The sequence below is a fragment of the Perna viridis genome, chromosome 2, assembly GCF_037379345.1.
Source record: "Perna viridis isolate PV_CMFRI_1.1 ecotype Kerala chromosome 2, ASM3737934v1, whole genome shotgun sequence".
Classification (NCBI taxonomy): Eukaryota; Metazoa; Mollusca; class Bivalvia; order Mytilida; family Mytilidae; genus Perna; species Perna viridis.
Genome location: NC_142446.1, coordinates 47,967,368 through 47,993,798, shown reverse-complemented (window position 1 = coordinate 47,993,798; position 26,431 = coordinate 47,967,368). Strand labels below are relative to the sequence as shown.

The 26,431-nt window shown below is 31.9% G+C and overlaps 2 protein-coding genes across 6 annotated transcripts; one reads left to right on the top strand and one right to left on the bottom strand.

The window, feature by feature from the left end:
- Positions 1-792: 792 nt before the first annotated feature.
- Positions 793-20,263, bottom strand: LOC148625471 (uncharacterized). 4 transcript variants are annotated; one of them, XM_088569044.1, is made up of 9 exons: positions 20,223-20,263; positions 19,965-20,082; positions 18,093-18,199; positions 17,129-17,339; positions 14,522-14,710; positions 8,171-8,523; positions 7,466-7,688; positions 5,409-5,579; positions 793-3,842 (listed from the first exon to the last, which is right to left on the bottom strand). In XM_088569044.1, the coding sequence occupies exons 2-9, from the start codon at positions 20,008-20,010 to the stop codon at positions 3,694-3,696; spliced, it is 1,449 nt and encodes a 482-aa protein (XP_088425170.1). In that variant the 5' UTR covers positions 20,011-20,082; positions 20,223-20,263; the 3' UTR covers positions 793-3,693. The 4 variants fall into 4 exon arrangements, with proteins under 4 accessions (XP_088425170.1, XP_088425169.1, XP_088425167.1 ...); XM_088569043.1 differs by having other exon boundaries at positions 20,203-20,245; XM_088569041.1 differs by having other exon boundaries at positions 20,210-20,245.
- On the top strand, positions 20,229-23,536 carry LOC148625470 (COP9 signalosome complex subunit 9-like). Of its 2 annotated transcripts, XM_088569046.1 has the most exons (5): positions 20,249-20,344; positions 20,767-20,841; positions 21,166-21,291; positions 21,679-21,751; positions 23,206-23,536. In XM_088569046.1, exons 3-5 carry the CDS (start codon positions 21,220-21,222, stop codon positions 23,241-23,243), a joined length of 183 nt encoding a protein of 60 aa, XP_088425172.1. In that variant the 5' UTR covers positions 20,249-20,344; positions 20,767-20,841; positions 21,166-21,219; the 3' UTR covers positions 23,244-23,536. The 2 variants fall into 2 exon arrangements, with proteins under 2 accessions (XP_088425171.1, XP_088425172.1); XM_088569045.1 differs by lacking the exon at positions 20,767-20,841 and having other exon boundaries at positions 20,229-20,344; positions 23,206-23,392.
- The last annotated feature ends 2,895 nt before the right edge of the window (positions 23,537-26,431 follow it).

Sequence of the window (26,431 nt, the reverse complement as noted above, 5' to 3'; positions counted from 1 at the left end):
GCTTGTTTTAGGCCCCTAATTCTAAAACGGTTGGGGCTACAACCTTCAAAACCAATACCAAACTTTCTTTTTGGGAACCTTGTTATCACACAAAAACCAAGTGTCTATTGATGATGACAACAACAACAGCACCATACTAATATATGACCAATTGTTTGTGGTCATATAAAAACTGCCAAAAAAGGTAAAATCAGCAAAAAAGGGCAAAACTCAAAAATTGGTAATTCAATTATCTCGAAAATATCAGGGAAGAAGATAGATCTCTTTGAGCCAAAGAGCTCAAGATACCAGATTTCTTCTATGGTTTTGAGATATAAACAAAAATATATGGTGGTACCACTACCCTCTATTTTAAGTAACAGCAGTCATGTTTTTTGGCAAGGGACCATAACAGACACAAATTTTGGAGCAGTCATGCAAAAGATGATTGTCACCAAGTTTTATTAAATTCGGTTCAGTGGTTTCAGGAGAGAAGATTTTATAGAAAGGTAACTGACAAAGACAACAATGACAGACGTCAGGTGGCAAGAAAAGCTCACATGGCCTTTTAAGCCAGGTCGGCTAAAAAGAACATCAGAAAATCAACGTTCATTACAACGCAGACAAAAATATGAGTATGTATCTAAAATAATTAGAAAAAGCGCTTTTAGGGAGTTAGAGTTTAGGGTTTTTCTTGTTTGTAAGTGTGTGTGGTTGATTTTGTTTGGATTCTTCTCATTCAAAATTAGTATATATCATTATGTCATGCTTTAAGATGAGTACATCTCTTTAAACAAAATCCAACAAATAATAAACAGTTGTTCACCATTTAATTTTATTTCTCAAAATAGATGTATATACACAACAATGAAATAATCACACTTGCATCACCAAAATATTTAGCACTATTTTTTCACATTGATCAAAACCTTGAAGCTCTTTAAAAAGTTTTAATAATTGTGAATGAAAAAGAACATGTCAGAAAATGCTGTACATGAATTTTCCCCCCAAGACAGTAAAGTAGGGGAAAAGCCACAGAACAATTGATTTTGTAATAGTATCTTTTCTAATAGTAAGTAAGATGATAAATTACCCAATGCAATACAGGCTACAAAGTAAAAGCAGCATTATACTATCATATGCTGTTCTGGCTAACCCACACATTTAATTATCCTTAATTTAAAATGCAACCTGACCTTTACTCTCCATTCTCCCATTCTAAGCTGGTGATTAAAAATGCATGTGATTTTTTAACCACCAGGCATTGGTTAACATTCTGCAAAAGATTTCCTGCCATTCAACATTTTCCGAGTTTTCTACAGAATTCATGAAAGAAACCAATTCTCCTTCAGCCTATTCTTGATTTAAACTATTTCTCTACTCTCTATGGTAAAATTAAGATTTTAACATGCTCCCTAGAACTCACATATTATTTTCAACCACTCATTTACTGAAGGAGAATCTATATATGTATGGACAACAAATTTTGAAATTATATAAATGTGATCACTATAGAATGTTTTTTTTTTATCAAGACAGCTTGGATTAGTTTAAAGCAAAATAAATTAAAATTTCCAAACTTTCAACATACAAGCAAACAATCATTACAATCATTCATTCTGATGTCTTTGTTATTTTAGATGGGACAACAGTCTACTCTAGTTAAAATTTTGCAACTTAAACATTGCATTAAACATGATTACCTGTTAAAATGTCAATAGCTTTACCTCTCAAATGTCAAGTATCAGCTTTACCTATCAAATGTCAAGTATCAGCTTTACCTATCAAATGTCAAGTATCAGCTTTACCTCTCAAATGTCAAGTATCAGCTTACCTCTCAAATGTCAAATATCAGCTTACCTCTCAAATGTCAAGTATCAGCTTTACCAATCAAATGTCAAATATCAGCTTACTTCTCAAATGTCAAGTATCAGCTTACTTGTCAAATGGCAAGTAATAGCTTAACCATGTATTTTAGAATTTATTTTTTAGTTTAGCAAATTCTGTTTATACTGATATATGTAAGAAATGGGTCAGATTATTCAAAATTAGTTTCCTGAAGTGTTTTGCTCTAGGATAATATAACTATGCATGAACAAATAATCAGAATGAAGTTCATTAACCCATCCAATCATTCATTCACACTCTTAAATATCAATATATTACAATTCATATCGTCAATTATTTTAAATAAGTTTAAAATTGGGATATTCAAAAGCATTTTCATTCTTAAAACTTTCATTTATCAGAACCAGTGGTTCTGAACTCGTGTTCTCAGAATAATATTTACCACTTAATGTATTGATAATCATATTAACTTATGAAAGCGTAACTCAACCTCAACAAATAATTTTTTGGCTGAACCTTAAGCTTTGAAAAATTTCTGTCCCAACAGTTTATAACATAAAAATATATTTTCATCTCATATCTTCACAAACAACAGTTGATACACACTTACAATAAAGGTTAATATATAGGACATATCAATGAAACGTTCTAATCACATCATGAGTTTTTATTACTTCCATTTATTATTACCCTTTATTTTGTTTACTTGAAATAAACATATAACACACCTATACCACAAGGTTTCAAAATCAGAAAAGGCAGTTTCATTTTATTTTGTATTTATATAATAATGTATGACTAAGAGCAAAAAGCACATCAGTACAAAGATACAAAATGCACCCATACATGCACATGGATGTACTGTATTTAGTGTATACAGCTATATAAATTTTATTTGATTTATTTTTGACATTAATCAAATTTGACATTTATAAAATTGTCGTAAGAAGTAGCCTTCTATTTCCTTTTTAATTCATTTATCTGCACAAAAAATCAAAAAGATATCACTCTTAACAATGTATAGAAAAAATGACACTGAGAAGACAAACACCAGAGTATTTACATAGCAAATATGACAATTATTACCATATAAAGTACATAAATAAAACAGGAATGTGCACTGAGTATTAAGAATATGAAAACTACAAATAAGGGTTAAGAATTAAGGAAAGCAAGCTAGAGAAAATGACCAATTATCTCGAGTAATACCCAGATGTTATGATATTTATATAATTACTGTGTACAGTATGTTTGGTCTATACACAAGGAGAGGTTTGGGAATCAAGCTCCTACAGTTTTCAGTAAAAACAATCACCAACCCCCTTTCTGAAACAAAGTCTTAATTTCAAGGCCAGTAAATGCATTTAAATCGATAAATTTTTGAAATTTCCCAAAATATTTCAAAATGACTTTATCGATATATATATATATTGAATAATTAAAGCTTTAAAATTAGTTACTTCCCTAATTTAATGCACCAAACTCAAACCAACCTCATTACATTTAGCTAAACTTAATAATGTGTGCTAGCCATAGATGTTTCTATACAACTCAAAACTAAATTGTCATTATTGCTCATACCAAACAATGGGACTTTGTATATACTACTATAATACCTACTACACATGACATGATAATCTTATACCATTGAAGAACCTTTTACAAATGAGATGATCATATTACAGCATCACAAAATTATTATCAAATAACCCACAAAAATTTGTTCCAGCTCCATCAAACTTAAGATATTTCCATTAAGACTAGAATTGTAGGAATGTTAATCGCAGAATTTCGTATAAAGATATGTAAAGGTCTGTCTAATTTGCACCCTTCCTAATACTGGAGATGATTTGTTCCTATTGATCTTTACACCTGTTCATAGCCTGATTGTCTACTTCTCTTTCGTCCAATAAGATATGCTATCAAGACAATAATAACCAATCCAGCAAGGGCTGCTCCGACTGCTATTGGTACTACTGAGTTAGTCTTATCATCAGCAGGACATTCAGTTATACCTACAATAATACTGAAGCACATCAACTCAAGGTTTAACATTACTTTACCTTTTTAATGATTTAATGACAATTGTATAACCTCTATATAAGGCATTTAACTAATGAAATGCCTTGCATGAATCATACATAGGTATTTCCTTCATTTCAGGAATTTATCATACAAATTTAGTGCCCTAAATCTATTTTAAATTTTACTGTTTGAAAGATTTGGTTTCAAGATCATTGTCTTTCGGAGGAAGATAGTTCAAGAGATGCCTCCATTCTGCATTGAAGCATGTGACATACATAAAAAAAATTGTATAAAACTATCGAAGAAATCTTTTTGTGTCTGGGAGACATGAATGAAGCCGTAGTATATACATATATAATACAATGTCCTTCCACATAAAAATGGGGCCTACATAGAAAAATGAAATAATAAAAAAAAAAAAAATGCCAAGTAACCCTTTGGAATGTTACCAGAATTTGTAATATTTGGCTCTGCACAATTCCATTAGGTGTATAAACATCCTGCAAAACTTCAAAGCTGTAGTTCAAATACTGATGAAGGAGATAACTGGACATACTATGCACCCCCATTACACATGTGGAATGTTGAAATTACTAAGTTCAATTGGAGATTTTTGTTATGAAACCGGCCTCTGATTTTACAAAAATCAAAGTTTCAGTATGTGCATAAACATCCTACAAAACTTCATTAAAGGGAAAGACCACCTTTGGATTAAGTTAGGCTCTTATAATAAATCATATCCATGTAAACAAAAATAAATAATCTTTAATGCAAAATGCATTTTTGTAAAATGCACAGTGCTATGTAAAATTCGAAATCTTTGAAGTATATGTGGATAGCCATCTTGCGAAACTCTTCTATCTAAAGGAAGATCATAAGCAGACTTTATTGATTTTTACCAATAGCTTCTGATAAGCTCGTGATGTCACTAAGTTGGTTTGGTACTGATATAAGTACAAAGAATATTCTGTAAATATTTCTATAATCCTGTTTTTCTGATCAATAAAACATGCTGTCTTGTAAAGCTTATGGCTGCATAAATGATAAAAGAGATATATTCAAAAAGGTTTTTTGACCAGCAACTGGAACACTCCTAGGATTTTCCTCTAAACACTAGCTTTCAAGTTGAAAATCCCGTAGTTCATCAATGTTGAATGACATTTGCTTACACGTTTCAGTTTCTTCTTCTGTACATTTTGGGTTGAAATTTTAAGGGAAAAGTCTCAAATTTGCGCTTTTCTTCAGAGATCGTAATCAATTACCTATTTACTTTCACTTTACATACCAACTAGGAGACATCACAGCTCAAACGATCATGGTGGTGCCCACAGGCAAGAGAATTTGAAATTCCCTTATTATAAATAGCAATTAATTCGTTAAGAAAAGGAAATTATCTTTTTCAAATATAATTTTCATGAACATTAAACTGATAAGTTTTGATGGTTATGACTTGCACAATAACATGGTCTTCTCCTTTAATATGGTCCCTAATTTTCAAAGGAGGGGGATAAAAACTTCAGTGTATGTTTTCATACAAATACACTTCTTCAACATACCAGATGTTTTGAAGTCTGTTAAATTAGACTGGAAAGCTGCATACTGGAAATGGTAAGTATTCATCTTAAATCCATTATTTAGTGTAAGCTGGCTGTTGTCATTACATTTGTAGCTTCCATCTATTGCTGCCTTGAACTGGTCTTTGAATGTCTGTGTTGCTGATACTTTTCCTAAAAACATAAACAAAACCTATTCTTACAACAAATCAATACATTGTATGCAAATTTGAAACCACCTTATTTTCTTGCGGAAGATTTTCAATTAACCCCCATAGCTTATGACTTTTTGTGACATGAAATTTTATGAAAAAAGAGCATGCAAAAGTCTTTCTGCAACATATATCCCTCAATTTTCAGCAGAGACTTTGAGTCATATGGTAAATAGGTAGTCGATGTGCTGAAAATCTGGAAAGATCACAAAACAGTTCTTGTTGTGAAGCTAAATCACAAAAATAACAAGCATTCTGACAGTATTGCTGATGCAATACAGTGTCCCCTTTCGGCCTTTGAACTCATTGCCTTTATGAGATTTTTTTTATATATGTGAACTAACAATGGATGGTGTTATTTTTTAACAATCAAGAGAAAATAACTCTTGAACAGCAAAAGCAAATTCCATCAAAATCAAACCTGAGCTTCATTTTACAGTAGATAATAACATTTTTGCATTACAGAAAGCTGCATAAAGACATTCTCTTTCTATCACCTGGAAAGTTCAAAAAAACTTTATTTTTATGAATTAAAGGGCAAATAACTCAAGAATGACAGCAGCAATTTGCATCAAAATGATGAAACATAAAATTTTACGTAATTTTCTATGTTAAAGGGCCATAAGTTCCATATAAACCATTTTGCCGCACTATTATTTAAATTTAACTTGTAACTTGTCATGATAACACTAGCTAACAAATATGAAATCAATCGGATGAGGCATTACAAAGAAAAGTCTGAAAAACATAAAATTTCATGAAATTTCTATGTGCAAGGGACACAACTTCTGTAAAAATCATTCAACCGTAACATAATTCGATCTTAACTTGTAACTTGTCATGATAAGACTATATACCAAATATGAAATCAATTGGATGAGGCATAACAAAAAACAGTCCAGAAAACATAAAATTTCATGAAATTTTCTATGTCCAAGGGCCACAACTTCTGTAAAAATTGTTCCACCGTAACGTCATTCCAACTTAACTTGTAACTTGTCATGATAAGACTATATACCAAATATCAAATCAATTGGATGAGGCATTACAAAAAAAGTCCGGAAAACCAAGTGTGACTGACGGACTGACAGACAGACTGACGGACGGAGTGCAAACCTAAGTCCCCTTCGGCATTTGCCGAAAGGGGACAATAACATTTTGATATTCCATACATTGTCAGTATAAAAATCTAAAGTAACAATTACCAGGTATTCTTATTTCCTTTTTCACCATACTTTCTCAGCACATTATCTAAACCAACATTTTGGGGATGTTGATCATAAAGATCTCATGAGTGAAAGTAAAATATCTCAAAATTATTTATTTTCATCATTGTAACAATTATGTCTTGGCAAATTTGCTATTTTGCCATAATTAAGTTTCACATATTATAAAATCAATTTCTTTCTGAAAGGATCTTAAAATTTCTCTAGCAAAATAAGATCACAAACAAAGAACTTCTTTTGAAATGTAGTATAGAAGTTATGCTAACAATCACATTGTATACAGAGAAGACAGATGGAAAGGTCATGTTCTCTATAAAGATCAAGACAGCATGACTAAAAAAAGCATTATTTTGGACCCCTGAAAGAAACTGTCAAAAAATAAAGACCCAAATTTCACTGGTGTTACACTGTTGAAGCAGATATGAAGAACATCAACCATTAATCCATAATACAGAGAGCAGTTCCTTTGCCAAGTCCATAGACAAATCACACATTTAACTGGAGTTTTGACACCAGGGAACGGTTCCTTTGTCAAGTTCATAGACAAAATTATATAATTACCTGGAGTTTTGACAATGGGAATAGTTTCTTTGTAAAGGCTATAGACAAATCATATAATTACCTGGAGTTTTGGCATCTGGGAACAGTTCATTTGTCAAGTCTATAGACAAATCAAGGTTGGAAAGGTAGGAGTTTTCACCATCTTTAGTGAAAGTCATTGCCAGGGTGCTGGTCTTATAGAATGTCACAGTTAGTGTCTGTGTTACATTTGATGCTGAACAGTTGCCAGTGAATGATGTTTCATTCTTATTTAGTGCATCAATCCCCAAAGTCAAAGACTTATTCTGAAAAACAAAAGAGAGCATTAATAATGCATGTGCTTTAAAGTTCATATATTAAAACTGACATAACTCATGAAATTATTTAGTTAATAATAAAATGTTGTGCAACAAGTCTACAGATATAGACATTTATATTTCATCACATGTACTAATTGGCTTTCTAAGTTTTATGGACTTATCATACTACACCTTTTTGTCAATGCTGTATGCAAAAACTTTTATCTGGTCATCTTATCTGCATACATGCATCTAAAAACATGCTAAACCATGAAAAAAAATAATATAAGTATAGAACTAGATATCATTACAATTGAATCCGCCCATGTAGATCAAGCTGTGGTAAAAATGGGCATAAAATAATTTTAAAACAATTAAAAGCCTACACCAAAAGACAAAGAACATGAATTATTATGTATGGACAGACAGGCAGACTGATCACTTTTCCTGGCAGGACCCTAATAAAAAAAATATATGTTTTTACTTACTCCACTAGTTGCCACGTAAGGCACCACAAACTCAATTCCAGCATCAAGAAGGATACAAGTACTACCATTAACATCCTTAGCCATATATCTGTTATCATCAGGGGATCCTGGTGCAGGTGTAGGAATTGCTGTAGTTGATGCTGGTGTGGTAGTTGGTTCAGCTGGCTGAGTGGTTTGCTTGGAGGGTTCAGTTGTTTGCGCCTCACTTGTTGTATCATTTGAAGGGGCCACAGTTGTTGTATCATTTGAAGGTGAGGAAGTTGTTGCAATCTCGGTTGACACAGCTGGTTCTGTTGTTGGCCCTTCTGATGAGGGAGATACTGTTGACTTATCAATGGCAGAACAGTCAATTGCTAAAAAAAACATAACTTGAGCTTAATATGAGCTTATACTACATGAAAATATAATTGGATTATCTCTCTTTTGTAGACTTCAGGCAATATACAACACATAACTACCTACCAAATTATGCTGTTTTAACTTCTTGATATCCTTTGAACAGAAAGAAGGGGTTGTGGTTACAAGATATGCAGACTGATAAACAGACTTACAGATAGATGGAAAGAAATGTCTGTTTCCTGCTACCCTACCTACCCTAAACATTTAATGGCCATTTGCTCAAGCTCTGTGTTAACCTGTTATCTCAACGTAAAATATTTTCACATAAAAATTAAATAATTTCCCTACCTACATGTACCTATCCTATTTTTTCTTGATGGTAGCTGGAAACAAGACTATAATTTGTTGTGCCTTAGTTTAACTGTGTCAAAGTACCACAAAAACTTAATATGAAAAGATATCAAACAGTTTAACTTAATCCTTTGAATCTCAATATGGACCAGTTTGAAAATGAGGTCCAATAAAAAAACTTTAACTAGGTACTCCAGAAAGTCTAGACTTAAAAACCATATTATAAACAAGCAGTATTTACGATAAAATCTATTTTTGTACTATCATATATATATATTGCTATCAGTAAACCTGGTAGTCAAAATGAATATTCTTACCAATGGCTTTTAAAAGCTGCAGGGAAAAAATTAATATTTTTACTTTGTGATGTCAAAATTGTTGACAATTTAGAGTGAAAATATTCTTGAAGTTCCATTGATAAATAACTACGAACTTAAGTCGTAATTTTTTCCTGTTGAATGAAATTATAATAGTAAGCACAGTCTATTTTATATATGATAGCTCCCTGGTTTGTTAAATAACTTCATGGTATAAATTACATTTAAAACTTGTGTACATGAACAACTCAATTCTTTGAGAAATTGAAATTAAATTCTAACTTTAGTATCTTGTGTGGTGTTTGGCGGTGTTTAAGAACATAGTGTTTATTTGGGTAATATCACACTTTTGAACACCAGATCAACTTGTAACAATTTAACATCACACTAGCATAGACATTTTAAAATTTGACATAGTTCACAAACTAATTTCCAGTGGTGGATCCAAGCAAAGGGAGGATTTACCAAGGACTGGAACCCTTCCTCTTATTGTTGGAAAAATTTGTTAATTTCAAGAATTTTTTTGGTAAAAATGTGCAAACAACAGCCCAACCACCCGCTTTTTCAAAATCTCTGAATATGTCCTTTAAATACAGTATATAAATTCTACAGAAATCAGAATAAACATCACCTCAAAGAACTAACACTAGTTTTATAAACTAAATGAAACACAAGACATATTTACCTTAAATTTTGATGCATTGAAAATCAATAAGTTTTTCAAAGCTATAGAAATATTGTTTTTCTTACATATACATGAATGTAGAATTAATAATTTTTTAAGCAAAAATACAGCTGCAGTATATTGACACTGTTCATTGTGATGAAGAGAAAACATGTTTCATAAGTGAAAATCATTTTTCACTTTTTAAACATGGATATTCCTATTCTTAGTCATGTGAAATTCCATATCTAACCCATTGATCTCATAATGAAATTGCTATTACAAAGGAAAAGTGGCAAGCAGGGAATCCTGAATTTGGGTACTCATCACAAAGTTAATTTCAAAAGTGAAAGTCTTGTGAGAAAACTTGAAATTCTAATCATGGGTGACCAAGATTTCTCTGCCTAGCATTTAATGAGGGTTAGATTCTTAATACCGGTAATATGACCAAATATTTTTTTACCTACATTAGGAATATTCATACTGACTAATATGATGGATTACAACTTGTAAATAAAAAGACCATAATTTAAAGATACATGTAAGCTTTTTAACAGTGTTCATAGAAATGAGACCAGACTATTTTTGTCACTCTGAAAAGTCTTTTGTCAATGACAAAAAATGACGAGCCGTAGAAAAATCACTGGTTATAGCTAGGATCTGAAAATAGATGGGCATAGGTTAAAGAACTACAGCATGTAAATAGTGTATAGTAGACCTTCAGATTCATCCAATTGTTTTGATACTGTGCATATGTGGTCCTTGAAAGAAAAGGGAAGTTATTTGCAATGTTTATTTTATACAGAGGTGGCTTAGTTGACATTGTTTATCAACATTTGCAGTTATGAAGAGGGACACAGGGGCACTCAAATAGGGGAGAATGGTGCAGGTCTTTGAGGGCAGGGAGCAGTGCCCTCTCTACTTTTATCTAGCCAGGTTATTGGCTGGAATGCACAATAAGATAAAAAAAATTATAATGGAGCTACACAATATCATACTCTTTACTTACGTTTAAGATTAATTTGATATCAATATATGTAACAGTAAAACAAAGTTTAACATGCACATTCCATAATGAAAAAAAAAATCATTCTTAGAAATATAAAATATGACTGTTTAGTAATAAAAAATTTTGAAAAATTGAAAGAAAAAAGAAAATTTTCAAGATAAGATGATAAATTTAAACCATTTTACGACTGAACCGAACTTAATTGCAAGCCAAGATAAATGTCACTTCATGATAACTTTGATATTAATTTAACAAACATTTCCCAGGATTAAGTACATGTACTAGTTTCAGCTAAATTCTAATACTGAAGTACAAGTACTGGTATATTGTAGCAACCACTTACATCAGTACAATATCAATTGAACAATGTTCACAAATGTGAATGTACTTTTTGCAATTTTATGAATATTACATATTGATTATTGTAACATGCCTTTAAAGTTAAAGGTTAAAGTTAAACAGTTGTAAATCTAAATCATCCTAATATTTCAAGGCAACTGAATATTCCCAATACATGACAATGTAACAGCTGTTCAAAGTATACTCATCAAACCGATTGCGTCTTTTGTTAAATGATATCACATCAATATCAGGTTTAAAGAGAATACATGTACATGATGACTAATATCTTGATACATTGCTATTCTAAAACATATCAAATGATTTCTACCAAAAATGAAATAAACAGAGTTTGCAAAAATCCCTGGTCCTGAAAGGTAAAATTTGGGTAGGACCAGCATTTCAACCTCTAGTGCTGGTCCCATGACTGACTGGCAGACTGAAAGATTTTGAGAAGTCTGATTACATGGGACCAGCAAATTTTCAGTGGGACTGACTAAACACTTGCCTTTGTCAGTCCTATGTCCGACAGCAGAAAAAAAGTTTTTCACGAACTCTGTAAACAACTAATACATGTAATAACTTATCCCTCTTCATGACTAAGACCATTTGTAGTTCTAATTCAAGTTCTAATTTAATGTTCAATATGATTTTAGGCTTTGCCTATGAGGTACTGAGCTGTTTGAACTTGAATTATAAAATGACTAATTTGTAATGGGCAATGTCTTGAACAACTTAAAAATGCAAGACTTCCTTTAAAAGTTCTAACAATTACTTCTTAACTATATAGTTTAAGTCAGAAATATGTCATTTCCAACAGAGTACAGACACGATTTTACTCATGGCAAAAAAAAAAGTAGGATACCTCGAGAAAGAAAATAGGAATTAGAGGGTAAGGTCTAAAAAAACAATGATTTCTGCCTGTTCAGACAGACAAAAATCTGTTACTTTTGATACTAGAATTATTGATAAAAATTGGAATTCCTACTAATAGAGGAAGACAATCTGTGAGCACCTACATATATACAGGACGTCACTGAAAAAGTCCTCATTGCAACAAAACCAGTTTTAAAAAGTTTCAATTTTTTTCCTAATTTTAGACTTGATATCACGCCTTCACTTTTCTATATTTTAAAGAGATGGACATCTTGAACTTTTTAATTTTGCTTATGCACAAATCTAGTGTGATATATTAAAAAGTAGGCCTGCTTTCACTGTTCATGACACAAGTCAAAACAGAATAACATGTTCTGTGAGCCTATTACTAATGTGGATAAACTAACCTGGGTTTGCCTGAGGCAAATTCTCATGTGTGAATGGTGTATAAGGCTGGAATCTCAGTCACTTTCTGGTAAGATTTCAACCTTTTTTCAAGTTCGCAGAGCTTGATTAGCAGAAGGTCTGAAATCATACCCAAGGGATTTCTCTGTCTTACACTTTTTTTACTGTTTTTCAAATACCCCTTTCACATTTAAAAAAAGTTGTCTTGACACAAACCCAGGTTATATAACCAAGTCGAATTTTTCCCTCTCTTAGCTTTTTCATATTTGAATTTTCCCTTAAAAAAAGCCACTTGTGTCTATAAAAAGAATTTTGGCTCATTATACTTATTTACTTATTTCTATATGATCTTAAGATACATGTTGTATGTACTGAAAAGTATAAAATTTTGACTTAATATTACTGACCAGTAGTGTCAAAAGAGAAGATTTTTGAAAGAAATAACATTTACAATTTGAAAAAAAATGTTGAAAAGGCCAATAACTCCAACATGGCTAAACAGATTTACATGAAAATTTAACCAAGGATAGATATCATGCTGAGCACTTTTACCTCGGTCAAAACTTTGCAAAGGCTAACGGTTTTGAAAATATATGTAAAAAGCTTCTGTCTGACCCCTATGTTCTATTTTTAGTAAAGGCAGCCATGTCTGTCTACAGATCAAAAATCCCCACAACAGTTATATGCAGAGCACCTTAAAGAACATGCATACCAAGTTAAGTTCTATTTGGTCAAGTAATGTTAGAGGAGAACAATTTTGAAATATTGTTAACGATAATGATGGATGTGGGAGTGAGCTGAAAAGGTGAACAATGATTACAAATAGTGGAGCAGAGAAGTTTGAAAACCTATTGATTCTAATCATATTAAAAAATTTAACAATATACAAATTTCTACTCAAGTACTTTTTTTTTTAAACTGCAACGAACTATCATAAAAAGAGGTATCAAGGGAACAAATAATCAAAAGAATATTTCCCAAGGATAGAGACTATACTTGGTAAATAGATATAAATAACAAAAGAACACAAACAAAACCCATAATAACATGAAAAAAAATCCAACAAGCTACACCAATCAATGTCTGGACCTGTATCACACTGCAGCCTTGATTTATAGTTCTTGTGGAAAATGCAACTTAAAAAGTGTTACATACAGATATACGGAACTGCAGGACATACAAAAAAAATGTAATTCCCATAGAAATAGTGAATAAAAATTTCCTGATGATATGCACAACAACATATGGTGTTCTTGCTACATACCAAGTTTCATGAAATTAGTTAAGTAGTTTATGACAAGCTGATACAAGTAAATAATGATCTTTGGTAAATTTCTACCTTCAAAGGGGCATACATGTAATCCCCATAAAAACTAGAAGTACTGTGAGCAGGCTCACAAAGAGAACACTCCTTCAAATTGATTGAATAAAAAACACTTATTGGAGTCTCTCCCTTTGCAGTCCTTCGACAGTAATTATATTCCTTTATGCACATCTACATATGGATCCAATCTTCCTATAAAATTTCATCAAACTCCTCATGAGTGACTCAGGAGGAGTTGCACTTACCAGGTTTTACCACGTAAAACCCTTATTTTAGATTATATCCCTATGGAGTCCACCAACAGTAATTAGATTCCTTTATGCATAACTACAAGTGGTTTAGGAGGAGTTGCCCTTACAAGAAATGTGAAAAGATGGATGGACAAAAAGAATGATTCCTATATACCCCCAAAACTTGGTATGCTGGGTTTAGTATGAGAATAAAAAATTCCTCATAATATGCACAACTAATATGGTGTTCTTGCAAAAAACCAAGTTTCATAAAATTCAGTTAAGTAATTAATGAAGAGTTGCAATGACAAGTTAATAGGTGATGATTTTCAGTTAATATCAAAGTTCAAAGGGGCATAACTCCCTTAAAAATTATGAAATTCTGTTGGGTGGTTTTATAGGAGTTGCAGTGTCCTGTCCTACTTATAAATGACAAATAACATTTCATTTGAAGGACAACAAGATTGATAATGTGTTTAAAGTAATTTGTATCTTACCATCAGAAAAGCTGTTTCCAACCACATTGAATCCCTGCATTTGCATTGAGCTGACTTCAACACTAAGCTCATATTGACCTTTGGTGCCATTAAAAACATCAAATGTTATATTTCTCTGACCAGAGCATGTGTAGGATTTTGTATCTGGTCCCATCTGTATACTTCCCTTATCAGTCATTGTAACAAGGTCTTTAAAATACAATAAAAATTGATTGATGTTGAGGTGATGAAAGATTCATAGTTTAAAAATTATATTCTGCTATAAATATTAACTAAAATGCACACTACACAGTAATGATAATGATAATGAGTTAAGAATCATCTGCACTCAAATAAAGTACAGTGTTCCATGCTTTCTTATTTACTATAGTAATACAAATTGATAAAAAAAAATTAAAAAGATTGGTGATAACCCAAAAAAGAAGTCAAATTACTTACATGTATATGAATACAAAAACCAGTTTTCAGCCCTATTAATCAATATAAAAACAAATTGACCTTCATTTTCATCATACATAGCTCCCATATAAGCTTACAATGAGTTGCATACAGGGCCTTAACTAAACATTGATGGCAAGGAGAAGTTTAAGTAGGTAAAGCTAGGGCCAAGAAAATAACTCTTGAGATCAATGATATGTTTGTATCATATTCAATTTCCCCAAAGCCTTTCAAGCTTTCCTTTGAAACAGAATGAAATCAGTCTGAGTTACCTTGACGCTTATGTGAAATTAATGTCAAATGCTGAATATAAACATTCCAATGATTTATAAGAGTTGTGTGCCTTACCCAAGGTCTACCTCCTTAAGTGAATTTTATTTGAAAAATAACAACATTGATATTTTTGTATAGGTCTCACTAACCACTTCTAGGTCAAATTGCCACCCCCCCTATGTAGTACCAAAAACACACTGAACCTAGACATGCATTTGTGTGTATTATGATTAAAAGTAGTCAAAATAAAGCTGAGAATGTGTACTTTAACATCATATATGTAATTAACTACAAAAGTGTATGAATATTGTTTACATGTTTGAGTAATTTGCCTCCATGTTGTCAGATAGCAGAACAGGTCAAAATGTGGATTTTCAGTATTACTTATTCAAGTAAATTTTGTGAAGAATTTCTACAATCATCGTACCATTAGCATAATGATTTTGGAAGCCTTATTTTCCAAGCTTCGCAACGGTATACAACTTCAAGATGTCATTTGTCCTGGGAATTCACAGTGAGACTGAAAATTACTTTTTTAACATGTAAAGTAATGGAAACGTTAGAAGTGGTTAGTGAGACCATAAATTAAATTATGGCATATTTCAGAGAAATGCATAAAATTGCCTTTCCTGGTCATTATTTCCATTTTCCCATAAAATCAGTATAGTGATATTGGTAATCTGGCTATATTTTAAGAGGTGCATTGTGCAAGGTATTTTAAAAACAACATAGCAACAAGATTTTTATCAGTAACACACTCATAACTTGACATCATCCATGAAATACACGTCACTGCTTGGGATATTCAAAGTACTCAAATAGTCACACAGCACAGACTTAGAATCACACAATAATGAAATAGGTATGATATAAATTGTTGAAATCTGTTCTTTTTTCATTATGATAAATGATATTTACTATTTCAACTTCTTGAATTATCATAGGTATCAATTTGGTGTGACAAGTTAGTTAAAATTGTAATTTTTTAGTAATTCAGGGAAAATATCACTGAGGGGCATGATATAAAAATGACGATTTCTTTGTAGTCCTATGTCTGATCTTGATAGTTTTGGTCTTATTAGACTCACAATACCACAAGCTTTCATAAAATGTAAAAAAAGAAAAACATAAAAACTCATAAAATGTTTTTTAGGTCTCACTAACCACTTCTGGGTCAAATGGCCAGCCCCCTATGTAGTACCAAAAACAAACAGAACAGGTCAAAATGTGGATTTTCAGTATTATTTATTCAAGTAAATTTTGTGAAGAATTTCTACAATCATCGTACCATTAGCAGAATGATTTTGGAAGCCTTATTTTTCAAGCTTCGCAATGGTATGCAACTTTAAGATGTCATTTGTCCTGGGAATTCACAGTGAGACTTTGAAAATTACTTTTTTAACATGTAAAGTAATGGAAACGTTAGAAGTGGTTAGTGAGACCATTATCTATTACAATTATCTATTACAAAATTGTCTCAAAGACAAATGGGATAAGTGAGCACAAACAAGTTTCTGCTCATTCCTTCCACCAGATAAAACCCTTCAACTAAAAGACTTATTGTCATACTATAATGCTATAAAGATGACTGTACCCTGATTTAAATGATCTACAATCAGAAACATCATTAATGTGTCAAAATTATGTTAAATTAATGATTACTTATGGAACTGAGAGTTTTCTCATTTTTTTTTCTATCTGGAATATTAGTCACAAACTCAAATATTTTGTCCAAAACTGCCCTGTTTTAACACATTATCGGGAAACATTCCTAATGATTTGGATATCTTTCATGGATTGTTTTGTTACAAACTGAACATACACTTTTTCATGTAAACATAAATGTTCTATAGGTACTACATGTAGTACACAGTTGGTAAGGTTTTTAAAACTTACCATTATCTTCATTCTTAAATATATCATTTGGCTTAAACGTGAGTCCCATGTCCAATTTTACACTAGAATCTGTTGCTTTGGTAAAAAGAAAATTTACTGTTCCTTTAACTCCAGATGCTATATAAAAATCAAGTTGGGAAGATCCTCCTCCTGATGTTGCACATGTTCCTGTACTATTATCTCCTTGTTCTAACACAGAACTTGTTTTTTCCTATAAAATAAAAAGTACACACACAAAAATAAAACCACATGCACTCACTAAACAATAACCCCCCTCTTTTGCAACATTTAAAACCCTTGAATAGGATTATCTCCTTTTCATCCTGCTGCCCATTAAAATGAAAAAGTTCTCATGTGACTGTGATCAGTAAGTGCAGGGAAAACATGTGGCAAGATGAATTGATAGACACCATGATCAGTATATACAAACATGTACCACCTGCTTTCAAAGCATGGGGTTCTGAGAAGTTTCTCTTAAAACCTATAATATGGAAGGAGGGTCAGCGACATCCTATATCTGTAGAATGTAAGACCAGAACTAAGAGCTACATAACATTCTGATGAAAGTGACAAAAATTGTCAACAGGAAAGTAGATGATGGCGCAAGTGCAGAGGCACTGTTTTATCTTTTAATATGTTGATGGATATGATTTTATATTTATTTATTTATTTAATAATAATTTGGTAATTATTGGCCATGTAGAAATATATTCAGCTTTCCCAGAAGAAAGTATCATATGTTCTCAACGAATGATACTTAACACATAGCAACATGGCAGTGCACTGTAAACAAAGAATAAGCTCTGTCCATCATAGACATAACCTAAAATCATATTTAATAAATTGTTAGTAACAGAAGTCATATGTGAGACAATGCCACATGTTGTGAAATATAATGAGTTAATTAAGTTTCAGCTCCCCAAAGCAAAATATAATCCCAACCTAAGGACACATGTACATGTACCTTTGTTCCATCAGTAGCAGTAAAAAGTAAAGTTAGGTTAGCTTCCATGTTAATCATGATGCATGGATCAGTAGAATTAGGGTAACGAATTTCAACAGCACTGCATCCTACAACAACAAAATTGCACATTAAATTTAACAATAAGACAGAAGCTGCATTACAACCCAGTGTTCAATTGATAAAATAGTTACTTGTCCTGACAATGTTCATTACTGATTGATTGATTGTGATGTCATAGCATAGGGCAATGAAAGTTGAAAATTTTTCTGATCTTTAAGTATGATTTATTCTCAAGTTTTGTTGAGCAAAGGCCAGGGCTTTTGAAAAAAAATATTTGGAAGTTAGACAACTAGATATATATGGTACCAGATTACTATATTAATTTTCTATGCTGTTGAATTATTTTTTTTTCTTTTTACAAAAACTGTTATGTTTTTTATATGTGTATCATCAACTACTACTACCATTGTACCTTTCCTTTAATATCTTGAACAACTATTAATAATTTGCCTTCATCATTACCATTATAAGGCATCACATACAAATTTATAACTCATTTAAATATTTTTTATCTTTGTCACACTGAGTTTACCAATTTTATGCAAAAAGGCATAGAAATCTTCTTTCCTTTGATAAATTTTAAAAAGTTCTGTTATGATCAAAATATACATGTAAGAATTTTATGAAAATTCTAATATTTTGCTATTAATTTTCAGTCTTCAAATGGAATACTGAATTTTTGTATTTCATGATATAAATTTCAGTAGTATTTTATATACAATACTTTGAAAGAAAGTGAACTTTCATGAGTCAGTTTGGTCTTCAGATCCTGAACAGTCTCCCCTTACCATTAATTAAACTCAGTGATTCTCCTTTGGTTTTTGGAAACGGGCCTAGGGCCAATCCAATTGGGAAAAATAGCATGGATATTGGGACTAGAAAATAATATACATGATTGTATGCAGACCAATCTTTGGCTGACAGATTTAATACAACAGAGTGAAGAAAGGTTTTGTTCATCTGAAAAACCTCCATTTTGATCATGTATAAATCTTGAGACAATGTTTCAGGTCACCATTGGAAATTATTGAGCATATTTCTCTTTGGGAATAGGGGCCAAATTCTGACCCAAAATAAGGGCTGGAAAATCACTGAAACATTTTATTTCTGTTCTTAGATTTTCCTAATTTCTTTCAGAGAGGATGTTGGATGAACATACTTGAGATTTAGAATTTCTATTAAAAAAACATACATCTAACACATGGGTACATCCTACATGTACTTCCTGCAACCTAACAAAAAGTAACTAAATTACTAGTGTAGTTATGTCTTGGGAGGCTACATTTTGTAGTTTTTATTTTGCTTGGTTGCCTCTTCCCATAAACATCTGATTGCAAAAAGGCCTCAATGAACTTCATGATTATCTAGGCGACTAAATTACATATAAATGAGACTTGCTGGAGGACAGTTATATGATATAATTATTGACATTACAATTGACTTTTATCTTCAAATAAAAAGCTCTACCTCCAATAACCCAAAACTTGTCTCTTTTCCAAAAACCAAGGGCAATTATGCAAAAACCTCAATAAAACAGGTTTCATGTGGTATAATCATGTGGTGAAAGTTGTTTTTTTCGCACAAGTCTTGTCATGTGACTCTGTGGTTTCGTGAGAAAGTGTTGGAATATTCATTAAAACACCATTTTTTTTTATGACAACTGATTTCAAGTAGGTTGAATTAACATATTGAGCAATTAAACCACACAATAACATATTTCAATAAGGTTTTTTGATGTACACCTGGCTTGAGATTATTCAAGCTCTCAATAAAAAAAATATACACATTCCCGGTCAACACCTTCATGCTTACCCAAAATCAGAATGGCGCTGAGGATTAATGCACAGATAAACTTCATGATCACTGTACTGGGCAGTTTTCTATTTCTGTTATTCCTTTTCAATAACTGCTATTTTCACCTCCAGTCGACCTAAAATAATATAACAACACTCAAATGAATAAAGCTCTGGTTAGAATGTCAATGATTTTCCATTGATTTTACATCACTTTTAACATAGACACATAAAAAAGTAAGAAATTCAAGATACACCTATCACCTGCTGCACACACCGGATCATATGACTAAATCATGTGACCTTGACACTTTATCTACTTCCGGTATGTGCTAATACCAACAATATTCTTTGTACTCTTTACAGAACTGAGAAAGGGAATCTATAGGGAAGCCGACTGTAAGCTTAATTATAAGAATTTGGCGAAATGCTCAATTATTTTATGCTTCTTTTTGATATGTACAATGTAATTATAACAAGGGGATTATTGTATATATTCATCATTTTGTATCATCATGCAGCAAAATAGAGTGGAAGCAGGTAGTGTAATACACTGTAAAATTCCCTGGTTTTGGAAATCACTATATTTATTAAATCATTTAAAATCCGAGAAAGGAAAAATCTAAGAAATCTGAGAAAGCTGATAGTAAGCTTTGAAAAGATCAATCAAATTGTAAATGAAATTTGGAATCTATGCAAAAAATAATACTTTACAAGAAATGTGGATGAACATAGCTTTTCAGATTTAATAAACAGAATCACAAAGACAACTTTATATTTTTTTTAATTTTCATTATTGTCACTGTTAGATTTATTTTCAGTTCATTCCATTTGTAATATGCTTACCACTGATTTTATAAAAGAGATTCATGCAACATTGACCCATTAACACTATAGTGAGTATAACAGTTAACTTTAAGGTATAGAGTCTTCTTTTGTTCGAATAACAATTACCTGACGAACTCTCTTAAGTAGATACCTGAACAATTTGGAGGAGATTTAAACTACCTATTATTCCATAGGTATAGAAATTGAGTTTAAATCTCCTGCCCCACTGTCCAGTTAACCTAAGGCAGCTCATTGGGAAATTGTCTACTCAAGGGAAGCCCATATCTATCTCCTGAATCTAACTGTTTCACTAGATATAAGTATAATCTTACATTGTCATTGAAACTTTACTTTCCATACATTTTAAAACAGCCTGTCTTTTAATAATATAGATTAACAGTTAGGACAATACAGAAGTATATACATACCTGACAGTTCTAAAAAAAATGAAACCAACAATAGTAGCAGTGGATGAAATGTTTCCAGAAGGTGCTGGACCATACATGGAAATAGAAGAGGTATTTGTAAATGCATATACAAAATGTATACTTTGTTGCATATTTTACTTGCTGGAGAAGTACTCAAAATTTCAATCATGATTAAGAGCAAGAGAAATTCAGTTTCAAATAAATTCTAACCTTAGAATCTTAAATAGTTATGAAATTTGCTTGTGATGTCACAGGGTACTACAACCACAAAGACATACTCACTGACCATAACAACAAGCATAATCACTGCTATCTTTTAACTTTATGACATATAATGAAATAAAATGGAAGAATGATATACCATTTTTATTCAAATATTTATCCTAATCCCCTTAGGAAAAAATAAAAGATGACTTCTTAAGAAATAAAAAATTGACAACAACTTTGACCTCATTGAATACTTCCATCACATTTCAGGCTGGTGGTTCTTCGGCTTTATTGATGGATTTGGCTGCTAATGAGAAATCTGTTCATGCCGATTTTTACAATGGTAAGATGAAACTAGAAAAAATCATGAGCATAGGTCACTGCTCCCAACTCCAGTCACCATATGGTCAAAATAAAGTCTTAATTCAGAAAGGAAGTTGATATCACTTCAATCTTAAATCAAATCCTAAAATATGGCATACCTACATTGTATATAAAGCCAAATAAAGATCACAATTATTACTATATATCACCCACAGTCATAGGTCTAAATACATCACTATAGGAATAAAGATAATTTTATTTAGCAGTTGATTTGCTATGTACCATATGTCATTTAAGCTTGTTGAAAAAATTGACTTTGAAGTTATATTTTGTTTTTGAGAGAGAGTTAAAAAATCATTACTCAAAAATAATCCTAAATTCAAACAATACCATATTATATAGGCATTTTGACGTAGTAGGAATCATCAAATTACATTACATGTACATGTAGTTTAACTGTAGAGATAACTGTAAACAGGAGCATTGTGGACAAACACAGATGGACAGACAACATGATCACAATGATCACCATATATTTCTCTCACAAAGAGGGTATAAATACATCATTTCAGGAAATTTTGGTCAACTCATTTGCACTTAAAATGTACCATATGCAATTCAGTCCTGTTAACAAGGATTTACAGCAAATGTAATTTTGAGATAGTAAGCAAGTAAAAAATTTGTTATACTAAAATTATCCCATTTACAAATAATATCATGCTATAGGCATTTTGTAATAGTAGGAATAATAAAATTTGATATACATGTAGATTAACCAATAAAGTATGTTTTTGTCTCGTACAACTTCCAAAGTGTTTTGTGAATCCTATGGCTGAATGATGTGATGTGATGTGATCATAACCGTTTTTAGATTCTTAACTCATATACAAATATGCTCAGAAGTTTTAATTCTTTATTTAATCTTATTTGAAGTTTACCCATCCATCATTAGATGATTTAAAAGCATATTCATCAAAAGAGATTCCCATACTTGTTGATATATAAAATAATACTTCATATTTGAAAGCATTCCCCTTTTTAATGCTGTACTTTTAAAAAAGAGTTAATGTTTTTTTCCATAGAAATAACTTTATATCTTTCTTCTTAATTTGAAATCTCACATTTTTCACACAATTTGGATATCTAATTGAGCTATATCATATGCAATAAAGTTAATTGGTACATTAATCATGGCAAGGTATTATGTGATACCCTTTGAAAAGTTGTATGTCCATCTGTCCCCTGACAGTTTCCAAATTATAACTTGAGAACAGATCAATAAATTTTTTGATACTTTGCACAGTTGTTTAGTACCATAAAATTTAGGTTGTGTTCAATTTTCAGCAAAATCCAAGATGTGGTTTTCCAATTAACCCATTTTGAACATTTTGTCACCCCTCTATTTTCACCATTACATGGCGGGTGTCACTTTATGTTCCATTAATGCCCTATTTTTCTTTTGATATATTTTAGATTTTGATGATCTATTTGATGATGAAGATCTCTCATGACAACTTGATAATGAATGGTATTACTGTGTCTGTTTTATGAACAATTCATTACATTATTGTATTGAATTAAAATTCATTTTGTAAGTAATGGGGAAGGTTCCCTGTGAACAGCACATGTACCTACATTTTCAGTCTGTAAGAAATTTAGCCTTGTGCTGTATTTTTTGCTAGCATTGAAATGAAAGACATTTTTGTTCTGTAATCTCAACCGTATCTTTGTCTTGGTAATTTTATGCTTAGGACTTTCATAGTTTTGTGTTCAGATTTATATTTAATAAATATGTAAACATACACTCAAAGTTGTTTTGTGTGCTTTAAGGCTGGTTGTAATTTACAGGTAATGTAAGAGAAACAGTGGTTTACACAATCAAAAGTGAATGCCTTAAAACAAAGTACCAGCACTAAATATAATGAGAATGAATATGGTTTATATGTCAAAGAGACAATAACCCCTTTTGGATGAAAAATGACAGCTAAAAGTCACCTATGGGTCTTCAATGAACAACAAGGAAAACCTCATACCACAGGGCAGACTGCAGCTGGCCCAAAACAACATTATACACAGGTACAGCTAAATAGTTGCCTGAAGTATTCATCAAAACATTGGGAATGATATTGAAGTGGTCACACCTTCATTAGAGTTTTGAATGAAAATGATGTCACACACCAACATTGACAACAGTTTGTAGTTGCATTACTCCATTTTTTGGTAGAAGTGCATTAAATTGGTTAAAAATTGCAATATCATATTACATGTACCAATAAACATAATAATAGTTACTTTCAATTTTGATTCTGACAATATCATGTGGAACATCTCATCTCATACTCACATGCCTGACTGAAAACAAAAATAAGGAATTTGGAGGACATTTGATGTCATGTGGATCTGGGCAACTAATTTTTAGTTCACCTGGTCGTAGACCATGTGAGCTATTGCCATCACTTGGCATCCATCGTCGTCGTTAACAATTTCTTCAAACATCTTCTCCTCTGAAACTACCGAATAGATTTGCATGAAACTTACAATGACTGTTCCTTAGAGTATCCTGCACAAAATGGCCATTTGGATTTTTGATTGGTTAAAAAACATGGCTGCTGTTACTATAAATAGAACATAGGGGTCAGACGGCAGATTTTTGCATATATCTCCAAAACCATTAAGTTTAGCCAAATTCTGATACGGGTAAAAGTATTCAGCATGATGAGATCTATGGTCTGTGGTCAAAATTTGGTGAAAATCTGTTGAGGTCTCACTAACCACTTCCGGGTCAAATGGCCACCCCACTATGTAGTACCAAAAACACACTGAACCTAGACATATGCATTGTAAGTGCATTATTTGTGTGTATTACGATTAAAAGTAGTCAAAATAAAGCTGAGAATGTGTACTTTAACATCATATATGTAATTAACTACAAAAGTGTATGAATATTGTTTACATGTTTGAGTAATTTGCCTCCATGCTGTCAGTTAGCAGAACAGGTCAAAATGTGGATTTTCAGTATTACTTATTCAAGTAATTTTGTGAAGAATTTCTACAATCATCGTACCATTAGCATAATGATTTTGGAAGCCTTATTTTTCAAGCTTCGCAACGGTATGCAACTTTAAGATGTCATTTGTCCTGGGAATTCACAGTGAGACTTTTTTAACATGTAAAGTAATGGAAACGTTAGAAGTGGTTAGCGAGACCTGACCCAAGTTGGAGTTATTGCCCTTTTTGGATGTTTGCTGTTTTTGATGTTATTACTTTCAAAAATCTTTTCAAAAACTACTGTACAGAATTCAATAAAAGTTGGTATTTTTGTTTTTTAGGGTATCCTTAACAAAATGAGTGTTTGGATTTTTGATCGGTTAAAAAACATGGCCGCTGTTACATAAAATAGAACATTGGGGTTGTACAGCAGATTTTTGCATATATCTCCAAAACCATTAGGTTTTGTCAATATCTTTCAATTGCTGAAATATCCTTAGTATAGGCCTACAAAAGTCTCCAAGGGATCAAAGTTGTTAGACGACTCCATATAAGGGTAATTGCTCTTGAGAGGTGAAAAATGACTTTTTTTTTTTTTTTACAGTTTTCAGCCTATATCTTTAAAACTATGATAGATAGACTGAAACTTTCAATTGCTGAAATGACTCTTATTATAAAGCCTACAAAAGTCTCCAGGGATCAAAGTTGTCAGATGACTCCATATAAGAGTTATTGCCCTTGAAAGGTTAAAAATTAAGTTTTTTGCAGTTTTCAGTCAATATCTTGAAAACTATAAAAGATAGAATGAAACTTTCGATCGATGAAATGATCCTCATAAGTCCTACCAAAGCCTTCATGGAGTCAAAATTGTTGGACAACTTCTTGTTAGAGTTTTCGCCCTTGAAAGGCAAAATTTTAACCAGGTAAGCGATTCAGGCTCCTGGGAGCCTCTTGTTTTCTGTTAGGTAGCCTCTTATTGGGAAAAGGGATGTGAATTTCCTGACAATTTCTGAGAACATTTTTTTCGACCCTGAACCCTAAATGAGGGCCAAAATCCCTGAGGATCAGGGTGAAGCCCTTTGCTTTGGCATGTATGCCACGGTGAGAACATATTTCTTCACAACGTTGTTTCTCTTTTTGGTTTTTATCAGGGTTTGGCATAATGGCAACTCGGGGATTGTTTCTTGAAAACATAAAATGTTAAACCTGCTTGTGCACTTGGTAATTTTATTGTAAGTTTTTGTAAGAATCAGGAAAATGGGAAAAAATAGAAACGTGCATGTCAAAAACCCCCAATCTGATAATATAATTTCGCTCAAGGGTGTTTCTCTATTTGAAAAGACCATTAATTGATTCCTGCATCTCTGGATTTGCTCAGAAATTCTGAAAAAATGATGTTTTTGAGTTATCTGTCCTTGAAATGATTATTTTCAGTGCATTTTAATGAAATAATAACTCAATTTACCAAAATGATATGGAAAAGTTTGTCGTTTTTCCTTGATTCTGATGATGCAAACAGTGAAATTGAACTTTCAAAATGGTGGGCTTTGTAATAAGATGTTTCACCCACTGCCTGATTCCTACAGAGGCTTGACACTTAAGTTTTCAGTGGAGTTCAAGTAAATCAGTATTCTTAAAGTTTCTGTGTATATTCTCTTAGTAAATTTGTTTCATTTAAGGTGTCTTGTCTGTTCTTATAGTTTAGTCTTTA